Source organism: Amblyraja radiata, chromosome 29 (genome assembly GCF_010909765.2).
Source record: "Amblyraja radiata isolate CabotCenter1 chromosome 29, sAmbRad1.1.pri, whole genome shotgun sequence".
In the NCBI taxonomy this organism is placed as follows: Eukaryota; Metazoa; Chordata; class Chondrichthyes; order Rajiformes; family Rajidae; genus Amblyraja; species Amblyraja radiata.
In genome coordinates this window covers 8,227,411-8,251,296 of record NC_045984.1, presented here as the reverse complement: position 1 = coordinate 8,251,296, position 23,886 = coordinate 8,227,411, and the positions used below count along the sequence as shown (strand labels likewise).

General features: G+C 46.5%; 1 protein-coding gene across 7 annotated transcripts in view; it reads right to left on the bottom strand.

The window, feature by feature from the left end:
- LOC116989284 (transducin-like enhancer protein 4) overlaps window positions 1-23,886 on the bottom strand; it is a 222,479-nt gene that overhangs the window by 105,083 nt on the left and 93,510 nt on the right. For 3 of the 7 annotated variants that reach the window (XM_033046498.1, XM_033046501.1, XM_033046500.1), the window contains exons 6-8: window positions 16,530-16,604; window positions 14,601-14,796; window positions 11,430-11,452 (exon numbers count right to left, since the gene is read on the bottom strand). In XM_033046498.1, the coding sequence (XP_032902389.1) occupies window positions 11,430-11,452; window positions 14,601-14,796; window positions 16,530-16,604 (294 nt within the window). The remainder of the gene's footprint in view (window positions 1-11,429; window positions 11,453-14,600; window positions 14,797-16,529; window positions 16,605-23,886) is intronic. The other 4 variants (XM_033046499.1, XM_033046504.1, XM_033046502.1 and 1 more) reach the window with 2 other exon arrangements.

Sequence of the window (23,886 nt, the reverse complement as noted above, 5' to 3'; positions counted from 1 at the left end):
AGTTTAAGGATAAAGGGGAAATCTTTTAGGACCGAGATGAGAAAAACATTTTTCACACAGAGAGTGGTGAATCTCTGGAACTCTCTGCACAGAAGGTAATTGAGGCCAATTCATTGGCTATATTTAAGAGAGAGTTAGATGTGGCCCTTGTGGCTAAAGGGATCAGGGGGTACGGAGTGAAGACAGGTACAGGATATTGAGTTGGATGATCAGCCATGATCATATTGAATGGCGGTGCAGGCTCGAAGGGCCGAATGACCTACTCCTGCACCTATTTTCTATGTTTCTATGTTTCTAAAATCCCACAGTCCATAAAGGCATCAATAATTGAACTCAACTTTGAAAGTGCTTGTAAAAGGAAGAGGCATTCTTAGTTGCATAAAGCTCTAATTTTTATAATGTCTTCAATGTGTTATGTGTTAGTGCCATCAGCTAAAAGTACAACAACCTCTTGTATTTTTTGACCTTTTAAAAGCTCAATTTCTGTCGATTTAATTTTTTCCAACTATTTTTTCAAATCAGCAGATGGATTTTGTCTGGGGGAGTGAGTTCCTGTGCAAAACAGCAACGAGTGAAGACATTATCAAGGGTATGGCTATGAAGGATGTGCTCAAGGAAACAATGCATAGTGATGACATAAGCATGGGAATAACATGAGTGAGAAAAATAGTGATAGATCTTTCCTTTGAATTCTGTAATAAAACACATCTTTAACAATCAAAAATCAAACACAATGAATGGCAGCTGCATCTACAACACCAATTCACATGTGAATACTGCAGGTATACGTCACACATTCTTTTTTCTCCAGAGATGCTACCTGACCCACCAGTTGTTTTAGTTTTGTTTAGAGATACAGTGCGGTAACAGGCCCTTCGGCCCAACAAGTCCGCACCGACCAGCGATCGATGCACATTAACACTATCCTACACACACACTAGGGACAATTTACACTTATACCAAGCCAATTTACCAACATACCTGTACGAAGAAAACCCACACGGTCACGGGGAGAACGTACAAACTCCGTACGGACAGCGCCCGTAGTCGGGCTCGAAACCCGGTTCTCCAGCGCTGCAAACGCTGTAAGGCAGCAACTCTACCGCTTGTCAGCCATGATCATGTACAACTCCGGCAAATCTCCTCTCAGCCACATTTGCTTCGAGGAGAACCAGCATAGCTTCTTCTGGCTAACCCGTGCTGGAAATTCCTCATTCCTGGAACCAATTCTAGTCATCTTTTCAACACGTTTTCTTATCTTCACACACTCGGTAAATGTGGCGACCAAAATATTGGTCAAATACTCCTCCCTTCCATTCCCCCCCACCCCAATAAAACTTGTGCGGGGGGAGGGGGGGAGGGGGGAGGGTGGTTCCCATGGCGAAGGCCTCCATTTTGTGTTCACAACAGGCACAAAATGGCCCACAGCGCCGGCTGAATTGGAAGAAAATAGGGCCAGTGCGTAACCAAGGCAACAGACATGGGCACACAGTATCAAACAGTACTCACTTTGTAAACAGATTAGGATCAGTCTATAATAGAAAGAGCTTATTATAGTGTAATTACAGCCTAACGACAGGGCAGGATGTCCTGAATGAAGGCTCTAAACTGAATGCACAACCTATAGTTTTCAACTTTCAAAGATAAACACTGATAAAAAAAAGGAAAACAATCTCTAGTCTCCGATCGCTCCACACCCAGGCAATGGGAAAACTCTCATGTAACTAAATCATCTTAACCAGGAGCTGAGTGTTAGCTGAGAGTCGACAGGAAAATGCTGTACCTTTGGGAGTTAACTGAACTTGGATGTTGTGGTCTTGTAATGCACCCACTGTATAACAAAAACATTCTGACAATATTATGTGGAAAGCTTAGGATAAAATGTGAAGCCATTCGATTCATTCACCACAAACTCTTTCGTTGGTATTCTTTTCTTTCTATGATATTATCTACAAATGTCCTCCGTTCCTTAAAAGACCAATTATTTTTCCTTTGCAAATAAATCTAATGTTGAATCAACTATATGACCGACCGCAACAAACTTTTAGAAAACATTTGGACAGGTACATGGATAGGTTTAGAGGGATATGGCTCAAAAGTGGGCAAGTAGTCCGAGTGTAGATGGGGCGTGTTGGTCGGCGAGGGCAAGTTGGGCCGAAGGGCCTGTTTCCACGCTGTATGGATCAAAAACCCTAACCAGCTCCACACCGAGGGTGGCATGGAGGCACAGCTGGTAGAACCACTGCTTCACAACTGCAGAAACCCGGGTGTGCAGGAAGGAACTGCAGATGTTGGTTTAAACAGCAGATAGACACAAAAAGCTGGAGTAACTCAGCAGGACAGGCAGCATCTCTGGGGAGAAGGAATGGGTGATGTTTCGGTCGAGACCCTGCTTCAGACTGGTCAGGGGAAAGGGCATCCCTCCCCCACTCAAGTCGCACCAGCTTCTCATTTTCACCCAACAAACAGCTAACAATGGCCTGTTTCCTTTGTCACCGTTACTTTTTTGCATATCTTTCATTCATTGTTCTTTATCTCTCTACATCATCGTCTATATCTCTCGTTTCCCTTTCTCCCGAATAGTTTGAAGACGGGTCTCGACCCGAAACGTCACCCATTCCATCTCTCCAGAGATGCTGCCTGTCCTGCTGAGTTACTCCAGCATTTTGTATCTATCGTGCGTTTTGCAGTGGTGAACGGTTGCGTTCGGTCAGGGGGTCAGGCAGCATTTTTGGAGAAAACGAATAGGTGACGTTTCGGGTCGAGATCTTTTGCCGCCTGGAGAAAGATCTCGACCCAAAACGTCACATATTTACAACCCGGGTTTGACCCTGACCTCAAATGCTGCCTGTGTGGAGTTTGCACGTTCTCCCTATGAGTTTTCTCCGTGCGCTCTGGTTTCCTCCCACAGCCGAAAGATACGAGGGGTTGTAAGTTAGCTACCCTCTGGATAACCGCTCTTGATGTGTAGGGAATGGATGTTGAAAAAGTGGAATGAGGTAGAATAAGTGTGAACAGGTGATTGATGTTCAATGTGGACTTTTTGTTGGGCTGAAGGGCCTAACTCCATGCTGCATCTCCAAATGTGAGAACAATCCTTTGCAGAAGTCTGAACCTCCCTGGGCTCACTGGATTCCAATCCAAGTCAAGAGTGTTATATTGTCATACGTCCCAGGTAGAACAATAACATTCTTACTTGCAGCAGCACAACAGAATATGTAAACAATACAATAAAAGAGAAAAATAAGTTCAGTGTATATAAATATATACATAAATATTATACACACACATACATATATATAAGTACACATGGGCACATACACACATATATACACATGTACACATACATACATATATATACACACACACACACATACACATGTATACATACACATTCATACAGACATATAAGTGTACATACATATATAAATACATACATATATATATATGCAGAGAGTGAATTAGAGCCGTCTTCATTCCTAAGAGACATTGCTTCTTAAATTTCTTTCCCCTCTGCCCCGTGAGATAAAGAGACAGCACACGTGCGTATACGTAGAGGAAACAAGCAAAGATTCTTCACAGATGGTCAGCAACCTTCTCGTTCCCAAAATAGGGCAAAACGGCTATTCCTGGGAACATTGGAACAGATGTAATGGATGGGAGATTGGCCAGCGAGGTTTGGGAAAAGAGCCAGTTTTTGCCTTCCTTGTTCGGAATCAGGTCACCAGATGCAGGGTGCAGAAGGGGAAGAGCAAAGCCAACCCTATTGCTCATTTTGTAAGCCAGCTGTCAATTATTAGGGTGGCACAGGGTTTGTCTCCCAAACTTAATCCCTTTTTATACATGTGGGTGGATAATGACTAACAACTAAACTCTGACCGCAAAGAATATAATGATACACTTCAGCATATCACAGGCAATTGGTATGGATCATTAATCCATATAGGATGAATAGAAACCTATTAATAGATTAAAATGTTGTTGTGTAAAACTGCACGTCCTGTGAAGGCATCAATTACTTGTGTAATAGTCTCTGGCTATATATTTACATTTGCCCATTTATTACACTCACCTAAGCCCTAATTATGGTGGCTTCTTGCATTTGGTGGAACACATGAGAGTGGGAACAGGAATGGGTAACCTGGCCCTCAATTCTATTCAATAACATCAATGTTGATCTGCCTCAAGCCTCCTCTCCTCTTCGGTACCAGCTCCACCTGATGCTCTTTTCCAGTTTTTGTTCCCAACTACTATCTGGCTGAAGAAGGGTCTCAACCTGAAACACCGCCTATCCAAGTACCCCAGGCTTGCTGCCTGACCTGTTGAGTTACTCCAGCACTTTGTGTTTTATGCAAGATTCCAGCATCTGTATGCTGATTTAAACCAAAGATAGACACACAATGATTGACCCGAAACATCACCCATTCCTTCTCTCCAGAGGTACTGCCTGCCGAGTTATTCCAGCATTGTGTGTTTAAGAAGGAACTACAGATGCTGGAAAATCGAAGGTAGACAAAAATGCTGGGATAAGGAGGTGGGGGGGGGGGGGGGGGGGGGGGATAAGAAACGAAGAGGCGTAGACAGTAGGCTGGGGGAGAGCTGGGAAGGGGAGGGGAAAGAAGGAGAAAGCAGGGACTACCTAAAATTGGAGAAGTCAATGTTCATATCGCTGGGGTGTAAACTACCCAAGTGAAATATGAGGCTCCTCCAATTTGTGGTGGGCCTCACTCTGGCCATGGAGGAGGCCCAGGACAGGAAGGTGGGATTGGGAATGGGAGGGAGAGCTGAAGTGCTGAGCCACCGGGAGATCAGGTTGGTTATTGTGAACCGAGCGGAGGTGTTGGGCAAAGTGATCGCCAAGCCTACGCTTGGTCTCACCAATGTCGAGCAGCTGACACCTAGAGCGGCGGATGCAATAGATGAGGCTGGAGGAGGTGCAGGAGAACCTCTGCCGCACCTGTAAAGACTTCTTGGGTCCATAGATGCTGCCTCACCTGCTGAGTTTCTCCAGCATTTTTGTCTACCAGCATTGTGTGTATCTTTTATCCTAAGATCTTCCGGGTTGTCACCAATGCCAGTATATCCCTTCTAAGTAAAACTAAAATTGTAGACAATCCTCTTATTGTGGTTGCACCAACACTCTGTATCAACGTGTCTCCCTTCCCCCTCTGTAATGGACATATATCCAAATAATCACGTACTGTTTTGTACAGTTTCCATCCAGCAGGCATATTTGATTGATTGATTGAAAGCTACAGCATGGAGGCTTCAGCCCACGGGGACCATCGATCACCCATTCACTCTAGTTCTATGATATCCCGTGTTCTCATCCACTCCTTACAAACCAGGGGGCAATCTACTAACCAACAACTCTGCACTTCTTTGGGATGTAGGAGGAAACCGGAGCACTCAGAGGAAATCCACGTGGAACGTGTACACTGTACACAGACAGCACTTGAAGTCAGGATTGAACCCGGGTCTCTGGTGCTGCGAAACAACGGCTCTGCCAGCTCCACTGTAATAAACACTGTTTAGCCGCGAAGATGGGATCAAGACTTCACCATCTGACAGAGGCCAGAGTCATACAGCATGGAACACGCCCTTTGAGCCAACTCACCCATGCCAACCAAGATGCCCCATCCAATGCAAGTCATATTTGCCTGCGTCTGGCCCAGATCCCTCTCCCACCTATGCCCCTGTCCAGGGTCAGGTCATTCAAAAGAAAGTTATCAATGCAAAAATAAATGCTGCACAACCAATGCAGGTGTTGGAAAGCTGCGATGTGGAACATCTTAGTATTGCAAGGCTAGCAAGTGGGCACAGCCCAGACCATCACACCTCCCTTCCATTGACTCCATTTATACAACCAACCTCCCTTCCATTGACTCCATTTATACCTCACGCTGCCTTGGCAAGGCTAGCAGCATATTCAAGGACAAGTCTCACCCTGGTCACTGGTTCTTCTCCCCTCTCCCTTCAGGCAAGAGGTATAGAAGTGTGAAAACGTACACCTTCAGATTCGGGGACAGTTTCTTCCCAGCTGTTATCAGGCAACTGAACCACCTTACCCACAACTAGAGAGCAGTCCTGAGCTTCTATCGACCACATTGGAGACCCTCGCACTATCTTTTATGGGACTTTACTGGATTGTATTTGCATTAAACGGTATTCACGTTATTCCCTTTATTACATATCTGTACACTGTGCATGGCTCGATTGTAATCATGTATTGTCTTTCCGCTGACTAGTTAGCACGCAACAAAGGCTTTTCACAGTAGTTCGGCACACGTGACAATTAACCTAAACTCAAACTCAAGGATAAGGAGACGATGGGGAGATTTAGGAATCCAATTCCAGAACCCAGAGCCTTTGCAGCTGAACAAAGGGAGCAGTAAGTTCAGAAAGGAGCAGGAGACTGGAATTAGAGAAGAATGGATGTCAGATATCAAAGCAAACACACACGGCACGAGGCTTGGCTTGCCCACCGAGGTGGAACCTTAATGGAGAAGCCACCAAGCACCGATGCTCAACCCTGAGACCGGAGAGTGGAGGGAGTCAGCGATGGCAGACACAAGAACAAAGGGCCGTTTCCGTGTCTTCGAGGCGCCCCTGGGGCACAAAGGTTGAAGGTAGCCAGGCGAGGAGAGGGACGATATTTCACTGGGCGATTCAGACTGAGGCGACGGCTGGAGTCCCTGCAGCCAGGACGATGGGCCTTTAAATCCAGCTGCAGCTTCGGCTTTCAAAATGGCGCCAAAACCTGGCAGCTCATGTAAACGGGCTCATGGGATATTTCTATACACTTCATACTTAATCTGGGATTGTGCTGATGTAACTGTACTGTACTGTACGCAAAACAAGAGAAACTTCACATGATAATAAAGAACTAATGACCATTGGAGGTGGACACTACTCCACAAAGATCCCAAACTTGCTTGCCTCCAGACTGTGTCCACCTTCGATTTAAACCAGCATCTACAGTTCTTTCTTGCACATATTGACCACTGGAGGTGACTGCAGACACATTGAGGGATTTGAAAACAAGGGTGCAATGTTTAAAAGCACGGTATTGCCTAACCAGGATACTGCAGTTGGCAAGCTCTGCTGTAATGATAGAACAAGGCGATGGGAATTGTTCGGAACTTGAGTCTTTGGGCCACTTGAAGATTTTGGGGACTGGTGTAAGAATGATATACGATCGACAAGCGTATGAATAGACATCTATTAATGCGCTCAAATACCTCCATGTGATCTGCACTTCCAGTAAAAGTAATGCTTACTTCCTGTAACGTATCTCGGCCCCACCTTGGAATGTACCTCCGTTCAATTAGTGCCTGGCGGATTACTGATGAATGGAAAATGGTTTTGGAATGATCCATCACGACGACAGAGGATCACTGCTGGATCCCTGGCCCGGGACGGGAAAGATCCCCACGTTGTACAAGTACACCCGTTCTCCGCGCTCCTATTGAAAGTTTCGCTGACGCAGTCTCAGGTCCATTTGTTCACTGAAGCTGCCGACATGTGGATTGATATTTGCAGGCTCTGCAATCCTGTAAACTAACGAAGCACGGTGGCGTAACAGGTAGAGCTGCTGCCTCACAGCACCAGAGATCCGGGTTTGATCCTGACCTTGGGTGCAATCGGTGTGGAGTTTGCATGTTCTCCCCGTGACCGCGTGGATTTCCTCCGGGTGACCCCAAAGACGTGCGGGTTTGTAGGATAGTTGGCCTGTGTAAATTGCCCCGAATGTGTACGGAGTGGGTGAAAAAGTGGGATAACAGAGAACTATCATGTATGGGTCGATCGATAGTCGGCGTGGACTCGATGGGCTGAAGGGCCTTTCAATCAATCAAGCAATTACTCTCCTATAGTCCCAACACAACATTCACCATTATCCAATGTTCCCATTCTGTGCGACTGTCACAAGATTCTAATTCCCATATGAAACAAAAACAAAATTTAAAGCAAGTTTACAAAGCTTTACTTTAGTTCAGAAATACAGCACGGGAACAAGCCCTTCAGCTCACCGACTCCACCCTGACCATCAATGCGGGCGGCACGGTGGCACAATGTTGAGTTGCTGCCTTACAGCGCCAGAGACTCGGGTTCAATCCTGACTACAGGTGCCGTCTGTACAGAGTTTGTATGTTCTACCCGTGACCTGCGTGGGTTTTCTCCAAGATCTTCAGTTTCCTCCCACACACCAAAGACGTACAGGTTTGTAGGTTCATTGCCTTGGTATAAATGTAAATTGTCCCTAGTGTGTGTAGGGTCAAAAGGTCATAAGGAATAGGAGTAGAATTAGGCCATTCGCCGCATCAAGTCTGCTCCGCCATTCATTCATGGCTGATCTATCTCTCCCTCCTAACCTCATTCTCCTGCCTTCTCCCCATAACCTCTGACACCTGCTAATGTGTGGGGATCGCTGGTCTGGAGCGGACTTGGTGGGCCGAAGGGCCTGTTTTCGCGCTGTATCTCTAAATCAAATGAAACTAACCCCGTTCACATTAGTTCCACGTTATCACACTTCCTACGCGCTTGGGGCAATTTACAGAGGCGAGTTAACCCACAAACGCGCACGTCTTTGGGATGTGGGAGAAAACTGGAGCACCCGGAGGAAACACATGCCAAGGACTTTGCAAATGGTTGATGCCCAAGCAAGAACTTTAAAATTACAGTGTCATACCAGTAAAAGATCAGCACAGCAATTGATCAGATTACTCAAGGACAACATGCAGGAGACCTGCCACCTTGAAATAACACCTTAATGCGGGAATATAATCATTTGAGTGGCACATGGGAGTCACATCACTGTGTCTGGAACTGCCTTGGAGAATTAAAGGGCACAGCTTGGGCCAAGGAACTACTCCCTAGTAATTTTAACAGGCTGAGAGAGAGCGGTAAATCAATGCAGTCAGTAGAAGGAATTATTGTCAAATTATTCAAAATGAAAATGATAGAGAATTTGCTGAGGAAAGTACAGTTTGGGGATAGCGTGCACAAGTCATTTGTATGTGGCGAGGAAGTCATAACCTGAGAGGAGGAGGCAATGAATTTGGATGTCTAGTTCCCAACACTCTCAACCAAAGTGGTCTCCCTCATTGTAAATGAAAATGAGAGCCTGCATTGGAGCTGGTCATCGCTGCTGTCATTGTTTTGACTTAAGCCCATGTCCCACTTACGTGTCCTTGGCACGCTAATTACGCGACCTCATGGTCGCGATGAGCCGCGACGGTCCCGCGAAGGGCGCGCGCGACTTCATTCGTCCGCACAGCCGTCAGGAGTGCGTGACGTCATTTGAAGATGGACACAAAATGCAGGAGTAACTCAGCGGGACTGGCAGCATCTCTGGAGAGAAGGAATGGGTGATGTTTCGGGTCGAAACTCTTCTTCAGTCTGAAAGAAGGGTCTTGACCCGAAATCACCCATTGCTTCTCTCCAGAGATGCTGCCGGTCCCGCTGAGTTACTCCTGCATTTTGTGTCTATCTTCAATTCTCCTGGCCCCGCTCTGGGAGTAGAAGTGGGGGCGGATCCGGCCCACAATGGCCGTGAGCCCCAGGCCGAGTTCGGCGACCGTTTGCCAGCTTCTGCTGCTGTTGAGGGTGAGACGTTGCGTCGCGCCAGGGTCTTGGGCCTGATCCACTTTGGCCGTCAGTTATGTGACAGGTCGTTGGCGCGCGAAGATTTCGTTCGCTACAAATATTTTGGAGCCCTGCACGATGTCACGCACAACTACATACCCCTCCGCGCTTCTCAGTGGGACCGGCCCCGCGAGGCCACACGATGCCCGTGTGCCTCGACGCGACCACAAGGTCGCGTAATTTGCGGCCCAAGGACACGTAAGTGGGACAGGCCCTTTAGTCTTCTATTTGTATGGTCTAGCCTGCTGGTCATGTTCCTCAGACTCACCATTCACAACACATTGCACAGACAATCAAGCAGAATGTGTTTGTTTACAGGTGCCCCCATTAACCCTTTTAATGTGGGGGCAATTACACACCGCCAACACCATTCCTTCAGTTTGACCCAACCCTCCCCCATCTTCCATGCTACTGAAAACTTGTTTCTCTCTCTATCCCAGGTCTGAAGGAGGATTGCAGACCTGAGGCCTGCACCGTTGCCCACGGACACACAAAGTGCTGGAGAGTAGAAGAATGAGTCTGAAGTAAGGACCTGACCCGAAACATCGCCTATCCATGTTTTCCAAAGACGCTGCCTGATGCGTTGAGTTACTCCATTGTCGTTTTTTGTAAACCAGCATCTGCAGTTCCTTGTTTCTACATTATATTCCTTTCCACAGATTCTGGCTGACTTACTGAGTGCTTCCAACATTTTCTGTTATTGTTTCCTTTGCCTCTTGTCTGGTCTGTTGAACGCTCTATCCTTGAGGCAATTGCTGTGATTAGTTACGATTTTCATTACCACTGTATTGTGGGACCAGCAGAAGGCAAGATCAACCATGTTATGATTTGATTTTTGCACGGTTTTGACAAAAAAAACAGGCAAATAGACTTTGCCAGTCTTCTAATCGGGAGAGTTTCCCTATGGAACGGCATATGCCAGATCCTGAAATGGTCATGAGATTAACAAAGCGAATGAAAGCCATATGCGTTGCGTTTTCTCGCTCAGTGTCGGTGGGGTTAGGGGCGAGCCAGGTTTTAACCCAAGTTGAGGCAGCACTCACTCTGTGCTCTTCCATTGTTCCCAGATCGTGTTCCCAAAATATTGATCGATTCATTGACAGATACAGCACGGAAACCGGCCCTTTGCCCCACTGAGTTCACTCCTTCACATCAGTTCTGTGTTATCCCACTTTTTCATCCACTCCCTGCACACTCAGGGAAATTTACAGAGGGCCAATCGACATATAGACCCGCACATCTTTGTGATGTGGGATGAAACCGGAGCCAACTCACACGGTCACAGGGAGGACGTGCAAACTCCACACAGTCACGATTAAACTTGGGTCTCTGCCGTTGTGAGGCCACTGTGCTACCTTAACTTGTAGGGGAAAATAGACAATAGCTGCCTCACTATCTCCTATCTAGAGAGCAGTCCTAACCTACTATCTACCTCATTGGCGACCCTCGGACTATCTTTAATCAGACTTCACTGGACTTTATCTTGCACTATACATTATACCCTTTATCCTGTGTCTGTACACTGTGGATGGCTCGATTGTAATCATGTATAGTCTTTCTGCTGACTGGATAGCACAGAACAATAAAGCTTTTCACATTACCTCGGTACTCGCGGCAATAATAAACTAAAGTAGTTTGTTTGAGGTTTCTGAGGAGAAAACAGCTGAGCCATTCTTTACTGGAGTCACAAATCCAAAAGGCAGCTCACATGTGCATGGAACTACTTGAACCGCGGACACGCGTGTTAATGCCAGCGCAAGAATTAAAAGCAGAAATCGACTTACTCTGCTGGCGTCCCGATCTCCGTCTGGTTGGGGGAGTCCAGGAGAAGAGCGGCAGAGGATGGCGAGCAGGAGGAGGGAAGAACAGAAGGGAAGAGTTAGTGAAAAACCAAAATGAGATGCGGTTCAGCGTTCACAAGCAGCCTCTGATGAGACAGATCCCCCTTGAGAGTGTGTTATTGGAGAAACCAAACTATCGCACACAGTGACACCTGAATGGACACAATGAAAGATTCCCAGCTCCTATAAATCATAGCCCCACATGGTGTCTAGGTCTGTACATTTAATTTGTTTGTTGAGCTTTCGACACAGCACGGAAACAGGCTCTTCTGTCCACTGAGTCCATGCCGCCCATTAATCACCCGCACACTAGTCCCATGTTATTCCACTTCCACATCTATTCCTTACACACTAGGGGTGATTTAAAGAGGCCAATTAACCTACAAACTTGCATGTCTTTGGGATTTGGGAGGAAACCAGAGCACCCGGAGGAAACCCACCAGGTCACAGGGACAACATACAAACTCCACAGAGGTCAGAATCTAAACCGGGTCTCTGACATTGTGAGGCAGCAGTTCTACCAGCTATGCCAATGTGCCACCCACACATACCAGAATAATTAATGTACAATCCCTCTGCTAACAGGAATTTACATGTTACATCCTCATCGGTTCCAAAGACACCGTCTTTGGAGTTCTCATTGGTTAACTGTGAACTTTTTGCTTGCTGGGACTTCAGGTGTACCATGACAAGGAAGTTGAGCCAGGTACCATAGCAACGTTTAAGAAACATTTAGACAGGTACGTGGATAGGACAGGTTTAGAGGGATATTGGCCAAACGCAGGCAGGTGGGACTAGTGTAGATGGACATGTTGGTCCGTGTTGGCAAGTTGGGCTGAAGATCCTGTTTCCATCGTATGACTCTATGACATACGCAGTGAAGTCCCACCTGCCATTACTTTAGATACATTATGGCAGAGTGGACATTGCACAAACATGAGCCAAAGCCACAACAATAGGATTATATTGACCTGCATCAGACACCAGGAACATTGCCAACATCTGGAACAAAGATCTACAACTACAGCCCAAAAACCATCGTAAAAAAGATTTGCTTTCCAAATAAATGACCCAAATATGAAGATAAGTCAACATACGAAATGTCACCCAGACAGGTTCTGGGAAATGACAAACATTTCCTTCAGATGGCGAATATGTTTTTATTTGTGTTTGTCCCCTGGGGAGTTTGGTTGCCTAGCATTTTATGTGCATGCTTCCTTTCACTTCAATTAACACCAAATAAAGCCCAAAGCATTCCATGAAGGAATGTTTTTCCCGTAGCTGTGATGGCTTCTCTTAGACAACTCAATTTCAAACGCAATGCAGAGATTGTCAACCGAGGGGCAAAACCTCTCGAAGCTTTATTCTTCCTTTCCTAATTTAACCATTGGGCAATCTCTCTGTCTTAGCTATCTCCTTCCCATCTTATTTTATCACTGGCACTAAATTCCTCAACTTTCCTGATTTCTTTCATTTGGGATTTTAATTAGAGCTTCCCACATTCTCTCTTCACCTTTCATCCTCACTGCATCAAGCCTATGGCACTACGGTGAAGAAATCTACCCCCTGCCAAATGCGCAAAATGTAGAGATTTAGTTTAGTTGAGAAATACAACATGGAAGCAGCCACTTCGACCCACTGAATCCGCACCGAACAGCGATCCTCGCACATTAACACTATCCTACACACACTAGGGACAATTTAAAAAGTTTACCAAGCCAATTGACCTACAATCTGCACGTCTTTGGAGTGTGAGAGGAAACCGAAGATCTCGGAGAAAACCCACAACGTACGAACTCCGTACAGACAGCACCCGTGGTCGGGATCGAACCTGGGTCTCTGGCGCTGCAAGCCCTGAAAGGCAGCAACTCTACCGCTGCGCCACCGTGCCGCCCTTTGTAATGGTTATGTATTTCCTGTTCTTCTGTAAAGACATAGATCCAGGCAGTCGGAAAGACAGAGCATGGAAACTGGCCTTTCAGCCTTTAGTCTCTGCTGTAAACTCCATATTTAGCCTCTGCTGCAAACTCTACTTTTACTCAGTAGACCACGTTCTCTGGCAAGTATTATAGTCATAGAGGCATGCAGCATGGAAACAGACCCTTCAGCCTAACCTGCCCGTGCCAATCAAGACACCGCATCTACACGAGTCTTACCTGCCCGCGTTTGGCCCGTATCTCTATAAGCCCTCCCTATTCATGTACCTGTCCAAATGTATTTTAAACATTGTTATAGTACCTGCCTCAACCACCTCCTCTGACACTGATTCCATCTACACACCACCCCCTGCATGAAAATGTTGCCCTTCAGGTTCCTATTAAATCTTTCCTCTCTCACCCTCTCGATTCCCTTACTCTGGATAAAAGACTCTTTGCATCTACTCGATCTATTCTCACCCAACCATTGTTTGGGTACTGTTTGGGGACCAAATTACATCTAATAAGTTGGCATGTACTTCAGCACAAATCATTGTTGGTAAAGGACAAACAAAAGATGCCCTTTAACCAAGTCTCAAGCACAAGTTGTTCCGTTTCTATGTAGAGATATTTCTCGTGTGTCTTCCTCTAAAACCTTCATGACTTTGGTTTGCTTTGACACAACCAGCACTAGTGCTGATTGCCTCTTGGAACAGTATCTCTAAACACCCAACAAGTAAAACATGGATACAAAGTGCCGGAGTAACTCAATGGTCAGGGGAGGGAGGGACAGGGAACTGAGAGAATCCTTTTGTGTAAACCAGCATCTGCAGTTCCTTGTTTCTACTAAGAGAAAATGGGCCAGCATTTGACAGCTATGCTCAGTTTGCAGGATCTGCAACCTAACTCACACTCGCTTAAAGGCCTTGCTATTCACCTCAACCACAGAGTGTGGTCACCTTCAGATTCAGAGTTGCAATTTCCCACCACTCTCTGGACAAAAAAACCTAATTCTTCCCAGTTATTTATTGGAATTGTTAATGATAATTAATACTTTTATTGAGATAGACACAAAAAGCTGGAGTAACTCAGCGGGACAGGCAGCATCTCTGGAGAGAAGGAATGGATGACGTTTTGGGTCGAGACCCTTCTTCAGACTGGTTTGGGATAACCGCCCAATATGTGCTGGCTCTCTTACCTCTGTGATGTTCCATGTCCAGGTGGTTCTTGTCTTCCTTCATTGCCAAGTGGGCATGGACTCCAAGGGCACTGGAGAGAGCCAGGAGCCCCGAGCCACCGCCCAGCGACGGAATCCCTGCTACCTGCAACCCTGATGGGTGGGGAGTGAGCGGAATTGGAGGTGCGTGATGAGACAGATGCTGAAGCTGCTGCTGCTGTAAGTAAAGGTGCTGACATCAATGGTAGCACCGACAAATATAAACCAAAGTAAACAAACTAATCGGCACAAAGTCGTTTAGCTTAGATTTAAAAAAACACTCAATCATGTCAGAGGAGTCATAGAGTCACGCGGTGTAGAAAGGAACTGCAGATGCTGGTTCATACCGAAGATATAGACACAAAACAGCACCTCTGGGGGGAAAGAATAGGGATGTTTCAGGTCGGGACCCTTCTTCAGACCCGAAGAACTGACTGAAGAAGGGTTCTCACCCCAAAACATCACCTATTGTTTTTCTCCAGAGATACTGCCTTACCTGCTGAGGTTGTCCAGAATGTTATGTCTATGTAGCTCATACAACAGAGATACTGACCCTTTCGTCCATGCTGACCAGGCCAAGTTAGTCCCATTTGCCAGCAATAGGTCAATATCCCTCTAACCCATTCCTATCTATGTACCTATCCAAATGTAAATGCTGTTCTTGTACCTTCCTCAGCTACTTCCTCAGGCAGTTTATTCAATATATCCATCACCTTCTGTGTCACCCTTCAGGTTCATATTAAATCTCTCACCATAACCTGTGGCCTCTAGTTCTTGACCTCAACACTGCATTTATCCTCATGATTCATTTCATCATCAATTCCCAGAGTTCCTGAGAAGAAAACACCGACTTTCCTGTGGGGTCTTTGGTCATTGATCAGAAACAAAATGGGTGCCAAGGTTTCGTCTTCAAGACTGCAATTGCTGAACCATCTTGGAGTGAACCAGTGGTCTCTGAAGAGCAGTCAATTGGCAGAGTGGAAAGAGAAGCATAAAATGCTAGAAGCACTCAGACCTGAAAGTTCTTCACATGAAATGATAGCTCTGTTTTGCTTTCCGCAGATGCTGCCTGCTCTGCTGAGTAATTTCAGCATTTTCTGTTTATTTTTTGTTTCTGATTTCCAGCATCTGCAGTATCTTTGACTTTCATTCATTGTAACGTGGGAAATGTGGCAGTGAATTTTGCTCACAGTCTGATCACATGAGCAGCAGCTTCATCTATTTTAATGAACGAGAAAGGGAGAAAAAGAAATCACCTAGTTTGGGATCTTGGGCAACAACTTTGTTTAACATTTTCCTTCACAAGGGGGTGGCACATTAGCGCCGCGGCAGAGTTGCTGCCTTGCAGCTCCACGGACCCAGGTTCGATCCTGACTACAAGTGCTGTCTGTACAGAGTTTGTAAATTCTGAATCATCCTACCACAACCAGAGAGCAGTGCTGAACTACTGTCCACCTCGTTGGTGAAACCTCGGAATATCCTTGATCGGACTTTGCTGGCTTTACCTTGCACTAAACGTTATGCCCTTGTCATGTATCTATGCACTGTAAATGGCTCAAATGTAATCATGTATTGTCGTTCCGCTGACTGGATAGCACGTAACAAAAGCTTTTCACTGTACCTCAGTACACGTGACAATAAACTAAACTGCAAACTGTAACTGTTCTCCTGCGACTGCGTGGGTTTTCTACGGATGCTCAAGTTTCCTCCCACTTTCGAAAGACGTACCAATACATTGACTGTCCATTCCCTCCACAGATGCTGCCTGATCCGCCGAGTTACTCCTGCGCGTTACGAGTTCTACACAAGAAGCCCAGCATCTGCAGTTCTTTGGTGACTGTCACGGTTTAGATGTGGCTACAACACTCATCACATCTCACACTGAACCACGCGTACAAGATGGCCACTTACCCCAATGATGGCATTCAGCTCGGCCATGGTGACCTGTTTGGCCCGCTCTATTGCCTGGACCACTTGTTGCTGGTGCTGTCATCAAACCAAACAGAGAGCTTAGACAACTCCAAAACACAATCCAGAAACATGAATATAAATTCATATGTTACAGGAGCAGAATTAGGCCATTCGGCCCATCAAGTCTACTCTGCCATTCAATCATGGCTGATCTACCTCTCCCTCCTAACCCCATTCTCCTGCCTTCTCCCCACAATCTCTTACACCCGGCAGATGCAATGTCCTTCCCTGCAAAAGAATATCCACAGAGTCACCATATTTCAGTCTTTAGGCTGGATGAAATAAAGCACGGTACTGTTAGACTGGCAGTTCGGGGGCTCAGAACAGCACGTTCTGCAGGTTAACACGTCTGATAGTTGAACCCCATCTCTATCTTTTCGTAAAGTGGTGTGGGGTCACTGATGTCATTCGGACAACCTCAAAGCGTTGCAATTGATTTCAGTAAACGGGTTAGAGGGTGTTAGCTGCAAGGAGAGGTTGTTCAGACTTAGTTTGTTTTCCGTAGAACACCAGCGGTTGAGGGGAGATCTGATAGGGGGGGGGGGGGTGGGGGGTCCTGTCTGTGTTTGTGTGTCTGTGTGTGTTCCCGGGGTCAAAGTCTAGAGAGCTTAGCATTAAGGTGTGAGGGACAAACTTTAAAGGAGATGTGGAAAGCACGTTTTTATTTTAAACACGAAGGGTGGTGGGTGCCTGGAACACGCTGCCAGGGGTGGTGGTGGTGGTGGTAGAGGCAAACAAGATTGTGCTCAAGAAGCTTTTAGATAGGCACATGGCTATGCAGGGAATGAAGGGATATGGTTCATGTGCAGGCAGATGAGATTAGCTTATTGGGTTCGGCACAGCATTGTTCCTTAGCTCTACTTTACTCTGAGTTTACGCTCTAGGAGATGTGGTGCATTGCAATTTGATATGGGAAAAAAAGATCTGATAATAGCTGGAAAATAGCATCTAAATGGGCAGAGCAAGGTTGTGCAAACACACAATTCCACCAAATGTAGCGATGCAGGTTCATGAGCTCATAACATCCAGGTAGCATCAACTGGAAAGTTATCAAATTGAAAGGCAGAACAGTCATTGTAAGATTGAAAGATACAGCATGGAAACTGGCCCTTTGGAAGAACAATTCACACTATTCACACCAGTTCGACGTTATCCTGCTTTCTCATCCACTCCCCAATAGCAGCAATTTACAGAGGCCAATTAACCATCTTTGGGATGCAGGGGGAACCTGGAGGAAACCCATCCCATCACTGGGGAAACATGCAAACTCCACAAAGACTGCACCCGAGACCAGGACGGAACCCGGGCCTCTGGTTAAGAGGCAGCTGTGAGGAAGTGGCTCTACCAGCTTGCGCCACTGTGAATACACTCACTGCAATACTGTGTAGGAAGGAACTGCAGATGCTGGTTTAAACCGATTAGACACAAAAACCTGGAGTAAGTTAGCGGGACAGGCAGCATCTCTGGAGAGAAGGATTGGGTGACATTTCGGGTCGAGACCCTTCTTCAGACTTGACCCGAAATGTTACCCATTCCTTCTCTCCAGAGATGCTGCCTGTCCCGCTGAGTTATTCTGGCATTTTGTGTTGATCTTCCATCTTCAGGAACATGTACTATTTACTGTTTCAATGTTAAAGAACTATTCCCCATCTTCTGTCTGGGAGCAATGCAGTCTTCTGCAGTCAACACATTCAAAGAGTTCAGGTAATAATTCAGACTGAAGAAGGGTCTCTACCCGAAACGTCAACCATTCTTTCTCTCCAGAGATGCGGCCAGTCCGGGTTTTGGTGTCTAACTACAACACTGCTTGCGTCCGGGCTGCTTCGCTTGTCTCCACCTTTCCCCTTGCCCCACAAACCCACCCGCACCCTCTCGGCAACGGCGAGGGCGCCGACAAAGCAATCCCCGCACGTGCAACCCTCAAGAGCAGGCTGTGGAGGTGCCGTTGACAGCACTTCTGTGGAGTCGCTCAGCCAGAGGGTTAATGGGAGCAGTCTCAGGGTGTGGCTCACTGTGTACTGAGCCACAGAAAGGCCGGCTGATGTGTAGTCGAGGCAACATGAAATAAGATCAGCACAATTAACCCACTGACACTGATATATGTCTCGTGGATAAGAGGATCGCTGACATAATTCGACAAATCATTAATTTCCCCATAGTTAGAATTGCATGCAATGTGGTTAACCCAGGAACGGTAATCTTATTTATTGCACCATAAGCTAGGGTACTGTCCAATTCACCTCAACTGCATCGTGGCCAAAATTACTTTGTCATTGTTGGGGTGCAGGGAATGGACAGGCAGCATTCTGGGTCAGGACGCTTCTTCAGATACTTCCTTGCTTGTTTTTATTGTGCATTTATCATCACAATAAATCACTAGCTGCAAATCTGTCACAAAGCAAAATTAACCCATTTCCAAGTTCCTCCAGGTCAGCTTCCCTTCCTCTTATAGACACAAAATGCTGGAGTAACTCAGCGGGACAGGCGGCATCTCTGGAGCGGAGGTGTGGGTGAGGTTTAGGGTCAAGACCCTTCTTCAGACTAAGAGTCAGGGGAAAGGGAAACGAGAGATATAGACGGTAAAATAGAACAAATGAATGAAAGTTATGCAAAGATCAACGATGATCAAGTAAAGGTGGAGCCCACAATGGTCCATTGTTTGCTGTGGGTTAAGTGGTAATGAGTTATACAGAAAGTGAAACTCAACAGGACAACAGCGAAACTAGTATGATGACTAGGGTGGGAGAGGGACAGAGAGAGAGAGGGGGGTGAGGGGGGATGTAAGGGTTATTTGAAGTTAGAGAAATCAATATCATACTGCTGGATTGTGTCGCCCAAGCGAAATATGAGGTGCTGTTCTTCCAATTTGTGTGTGGCCTCACTCTGACACTGGAGGAGGCCTAGGACAGATAGGTCAGTGTGGGAATGGGAAGGGGAGTTGAAGTGTTTGGCAAACGGGAGATCGCATAAAGTCCAAGGCGGACTTTAGGCGACCGGGAGATCATGGTAATTTGGCCGGGATCAAGGTGTTGAAGGGGTTTGTTCCTGTCTGTCTGCTCGTGGTAAACAGCAGACAATGAGAACCATTTATTAATCCTGCATTAGCCGACTTGTCATATTTCTTGTTGTGCTCCATGACGCTGTTTATGTTTTAGTGCATTTGGCTAACAGCCTAAAGAAGGATGGTGAATAGGTGAAGCTCAAATTCAATGACAGGGATCAGGTGTCGAATCTTTTGGCTGCAAAAGTGTTCCCACTACAGTATCAGCAGAAATGGAAGTCCTTGACATTAATGGGAGTAAGGAGGAGATAAAGAATAAACACCACTGCCAGTTGTGCTAAGAGATTGATTAGTTGACATTTATAAGCTCATGTGATAGGAGCAGAATTAGACCATTCGGCCCAATAAGTCTTCTCCACTATTCAATCATGGCTGATCTATCTCTCCCTCCTAACCCCATTCCCCTGCCTTCTCCCCATAACCCCTGACACCCGTACTAATCAAGAATCTATCTACCTCTACCTTAATAATATCCAGTGACTTAGCCTCCACAGTCGTCTGTGGCAAAGAATTCCACAGATTCCCCACCCAGTGATGAAAGAAATTCCTCCTCATCTCCTTCTTAAAGGAGCGTCCTTCAATTCTGAGACTATGACCTCTAGTCCTAGACTTTCCCACTAGTGGAAACATTTACAGTTCAGTTTAGTTTAGTTTATTGTCACGTGTACCGAGGTACAGTGAACAGCTTTTGATGCGTGCTAACCAGCCAGCAGAAAGACAATACATGATTAAAATTGAGAAATTCGCAGTGTACAAATACATGATAAGGGAATAACGGTTAGTGCGAGGTAAAGCCAGTGGAGTCCGATCAAAGATAGTCCGAAGGTCCCCAATGAGATAGACCCTGACTGTTCAGTTCAGGACTGCTCTCTGGTTGTGGTAGGATGGTTCATTTGCCTGATAACAGCTGGGAAGAAACTGTTTTTACATCTTTTGCCCGATGGGAAAGAGGAGAAGAGGAAGTGGCCAGGGTGCGACTCGTCCTTGATTATGCTACTGGCCTTGCCGAGGCAGCATGAGGTAAAATGGAGTCAATGGAAGGGAGGTTGGTTTGTGTGACTGCATCCACAATACGCTGCAATTTCTTGTGGTCTCGGATGGAGCTGCTCCCAAACCAAGCTGTGATGCATCCTGATGAAATGCGTTCTACGGCGCACCCGCAAACATGCATATTTCCGGAATCCACAATACTTTTTCCCCCATTTATCACTAAATGGAATTCTAGTCAGGTTGAAAATTTTTAACATGTTGAAACTTCAGCGGTGACCAGAAAGACGCTACGACTCTGGAGACCTCTCACGACCATCGGGGACCTCTTACGAACATACAGCCTATGGCCGTGAGACGTCTCCAAAGAGTCGTAGCGTCTTTCTGGTCGCCGCTGAATTTTCAACATGTTGAAAATTTCGGCAACCTATGATGTGTGCCGGCAGTCGCCTGTAAAGGTCGCGTAAGTGGGACAGGCCCTTAAGCAAAACCATTTGAGGTCGAGGCCACCGTGTGAATTGAACGGGTTACGCAGTTTCTCTAACAGTTATCAGGATCTCAAGGTTTCTCCTGTAACTATTATCAACGGGCATTGCCCCCCAACATCAGCAATGGTGACCCAGTAAATCATCGCATACCGCCTCACTAGACTAAGGGCGGCACAGTGCTGCTGTGGTAGAGTTGCTGCCTTACAGCGTCAGAGACCCGGCTTTGATCTTGACTAAATGTGCTGCCTGCACAGACTTTGTACATTCTCCCTGTGACCGCGTGGGTTTTCTCTGGGTGCTCTGGTTTCTGCCCACACTCCAAAGACGCATAGGTCTGTCAGTTAATCGGCTCCTGCAAATTGTAAATTGTCCCTAGTGTGTAGGATAGTGTTAGTGTATGGGGTGATCGCTGGTCGGTGCGGACTCGGTGGGCCAAACGGACCAATTTCACTCTGTATCTCTAAAAGTCGAAAAATAAAGCAGAATCAAACAAGAACTGACACTGAATCGCGCAAGGTGATTGCAATGCAGGCCAAAAAAAAGTCTGTTTAGCAATTAGATAGGTTTATGCAGCAATTGAAAGATGGGGGAGGTTTAAGGCGGGATCTCTTGAGCTCGGGGCTGAGACACAGTCACCATCAATAAAGCACAGAGATCCGCGCTACCTCCACAGGGATGCAAGAACTTTGTTTCTTCCCTCCTCCTAGCATTCAATGAAATAATGACCATTACTCAGCCGTGCACACTACTTGTCCGACGACACTCTAGGAGCAATTTAGAGTGGCCAAATAACCTAAAACCCACATGGCTTTTGGATGTGGGAGGTAACCAGTGCACTCGGAGGGAATGGACGCTATCAGGGGTAGAACATGCAAACTCCACAAAGACAGCAGCGGAGGTCAGGATTGAACCCGGGTTCAATCCCGACTATAGGTGCTCTCTGTATGGAGTTCTCGCTGTGATAGCGTGGGCTCGCTCCAGGTGAATCGGTTTCCTCCCACACTCCAAAGACGTACAGGTTTGTAGGTTAATTGGCTTCAGTTAAAAAAAAAACTGAAAATTGTCCCTATTGTGCAGGATACTGCTAGTGTAGGTGGTGATCGCTGATTGGTGTGGACACGTGGGCCCAAGGGCCTGTTTCCACGCTGTATCTCTAAAAGTCTAAAGAGCCAAAGTGCTGGAGTAATTCAGTGATCCGGGCCGCATCTCCAGAGAACATGGATAGTTAACGTTTCGGGTTGGGACCCTTCTCCAGTCTGAATAAAGGTCCCGACCCCAAACGTAACCTATCCATGTCCTCTGGAAATGCTGACAGGCCCTTTGAGTAACTCCAGCACTTTGTGTCGTATTACTTTTTATTAAGCAGCAGACATCTAATGGGGCAGTAGCATTAGATCTATACTGCTTGAGCTAAGAGACGGGATAGACATAGTGGGCCAAATGACCTAATTCTGTGAAGATAGCATCAGAGGCCATCCGCCTTTTCTCTGACACTCTTATCCCATCCCTCAACTCCTCCCCCAGTTCTCCTTGGCTGCCAAGTGCAGAGCAAAGGAGAAAACCACAATAAAAATGTTAAAATGTGGAGCAGTTCCAAGTCTCCTTCAGGATGTTGGCTCATGATTTCAATCCAAGCGCAAATAAGAAATTAAGGGAGACAAATCAGGAACAAAGCTGGAAAACTCGTCTAATAAATCCAATATCCTCCGCAAATGGTAACATGATTTTAATAAGCTCGTTTTCTGGCGAGTCAAATTGATTTAATGTTTGACCGTCTCAGGTTCAGCACTGTAATTAATCCTGGGCAGTTCATTAATTTAGTAGTTTCAACTCAGACATCTCTCACTGCCCTTTGCAGAGGTTCCACGGAGGAGAAACTGTTACTGCCAGCATTCTCCTTCATCAAGAGCACACTGTTCCCCAGGCACAGTGTATGCGTGTTGGACAAGGGGATTTGCAGAGAGTTCAATAAGATGCAAGGGTCAGACACGCAAAGGAAGACAATATCTTCAGCCTATTTCATGCTAAGCCACAGAACCAGGCAGGCCCTTATCTGATTTACTTAACCTCAGGTAGGTAGGCACAAAACAGCTGGAGTAACTCAGCGGGTCCCAGCAGCATCTCTGGGGAAAAGGAATAGGTGACATTTTGGGTTGAGACAACTTCTTCAGACAAAGGTACACAAAAATACTGGAGAAACTCAGCGGGTGCAGCAGCATCTATGGAGCGAAGGAAATAGGCAATGATTCAGGCCGAAACCCTTCTTCAGACTGATAGGGGGTGGCGGGGAGAAGGAAGAAAAAAGGAGTAGGAGGAGTCCGGGGGCTGAGGGATGGGAGGAGACAGCCCGAGGGCTGAGGAAGGGGAGGAGACAGCAAGGGCTAACAACATTGGGAGAATTCAATGTTCATGCCCGCAGGATGCAGACTCCCCAAGCGGAATATGAGGTGCTGTTCCTCCAATTTCCGGTGTTGCTCACTCTGGCAATGGAGGAGACCCAGGACAGAGAGGTCGGATGGGGAATGGGAGGGGGAGTTGAAGTGCTGAGCCACCGGGAGGTCAGGTAGGTTCTTGCGGACCGAGCGGAGGTGTTCGGCGAAACGATCGCCCAACCTCCGCTTAGTCTCCCCGATGTAGATCAGCTGACATCTCGAGCAGCGGATGCAGTAGATGAGGTTGGAGGAGATACAGGTGAACCTCTGTCGCACCTGGAACGACTGCTTGGGTCCTTGAATGGAGTCGAGGGGGGAGGTAAAGGGAC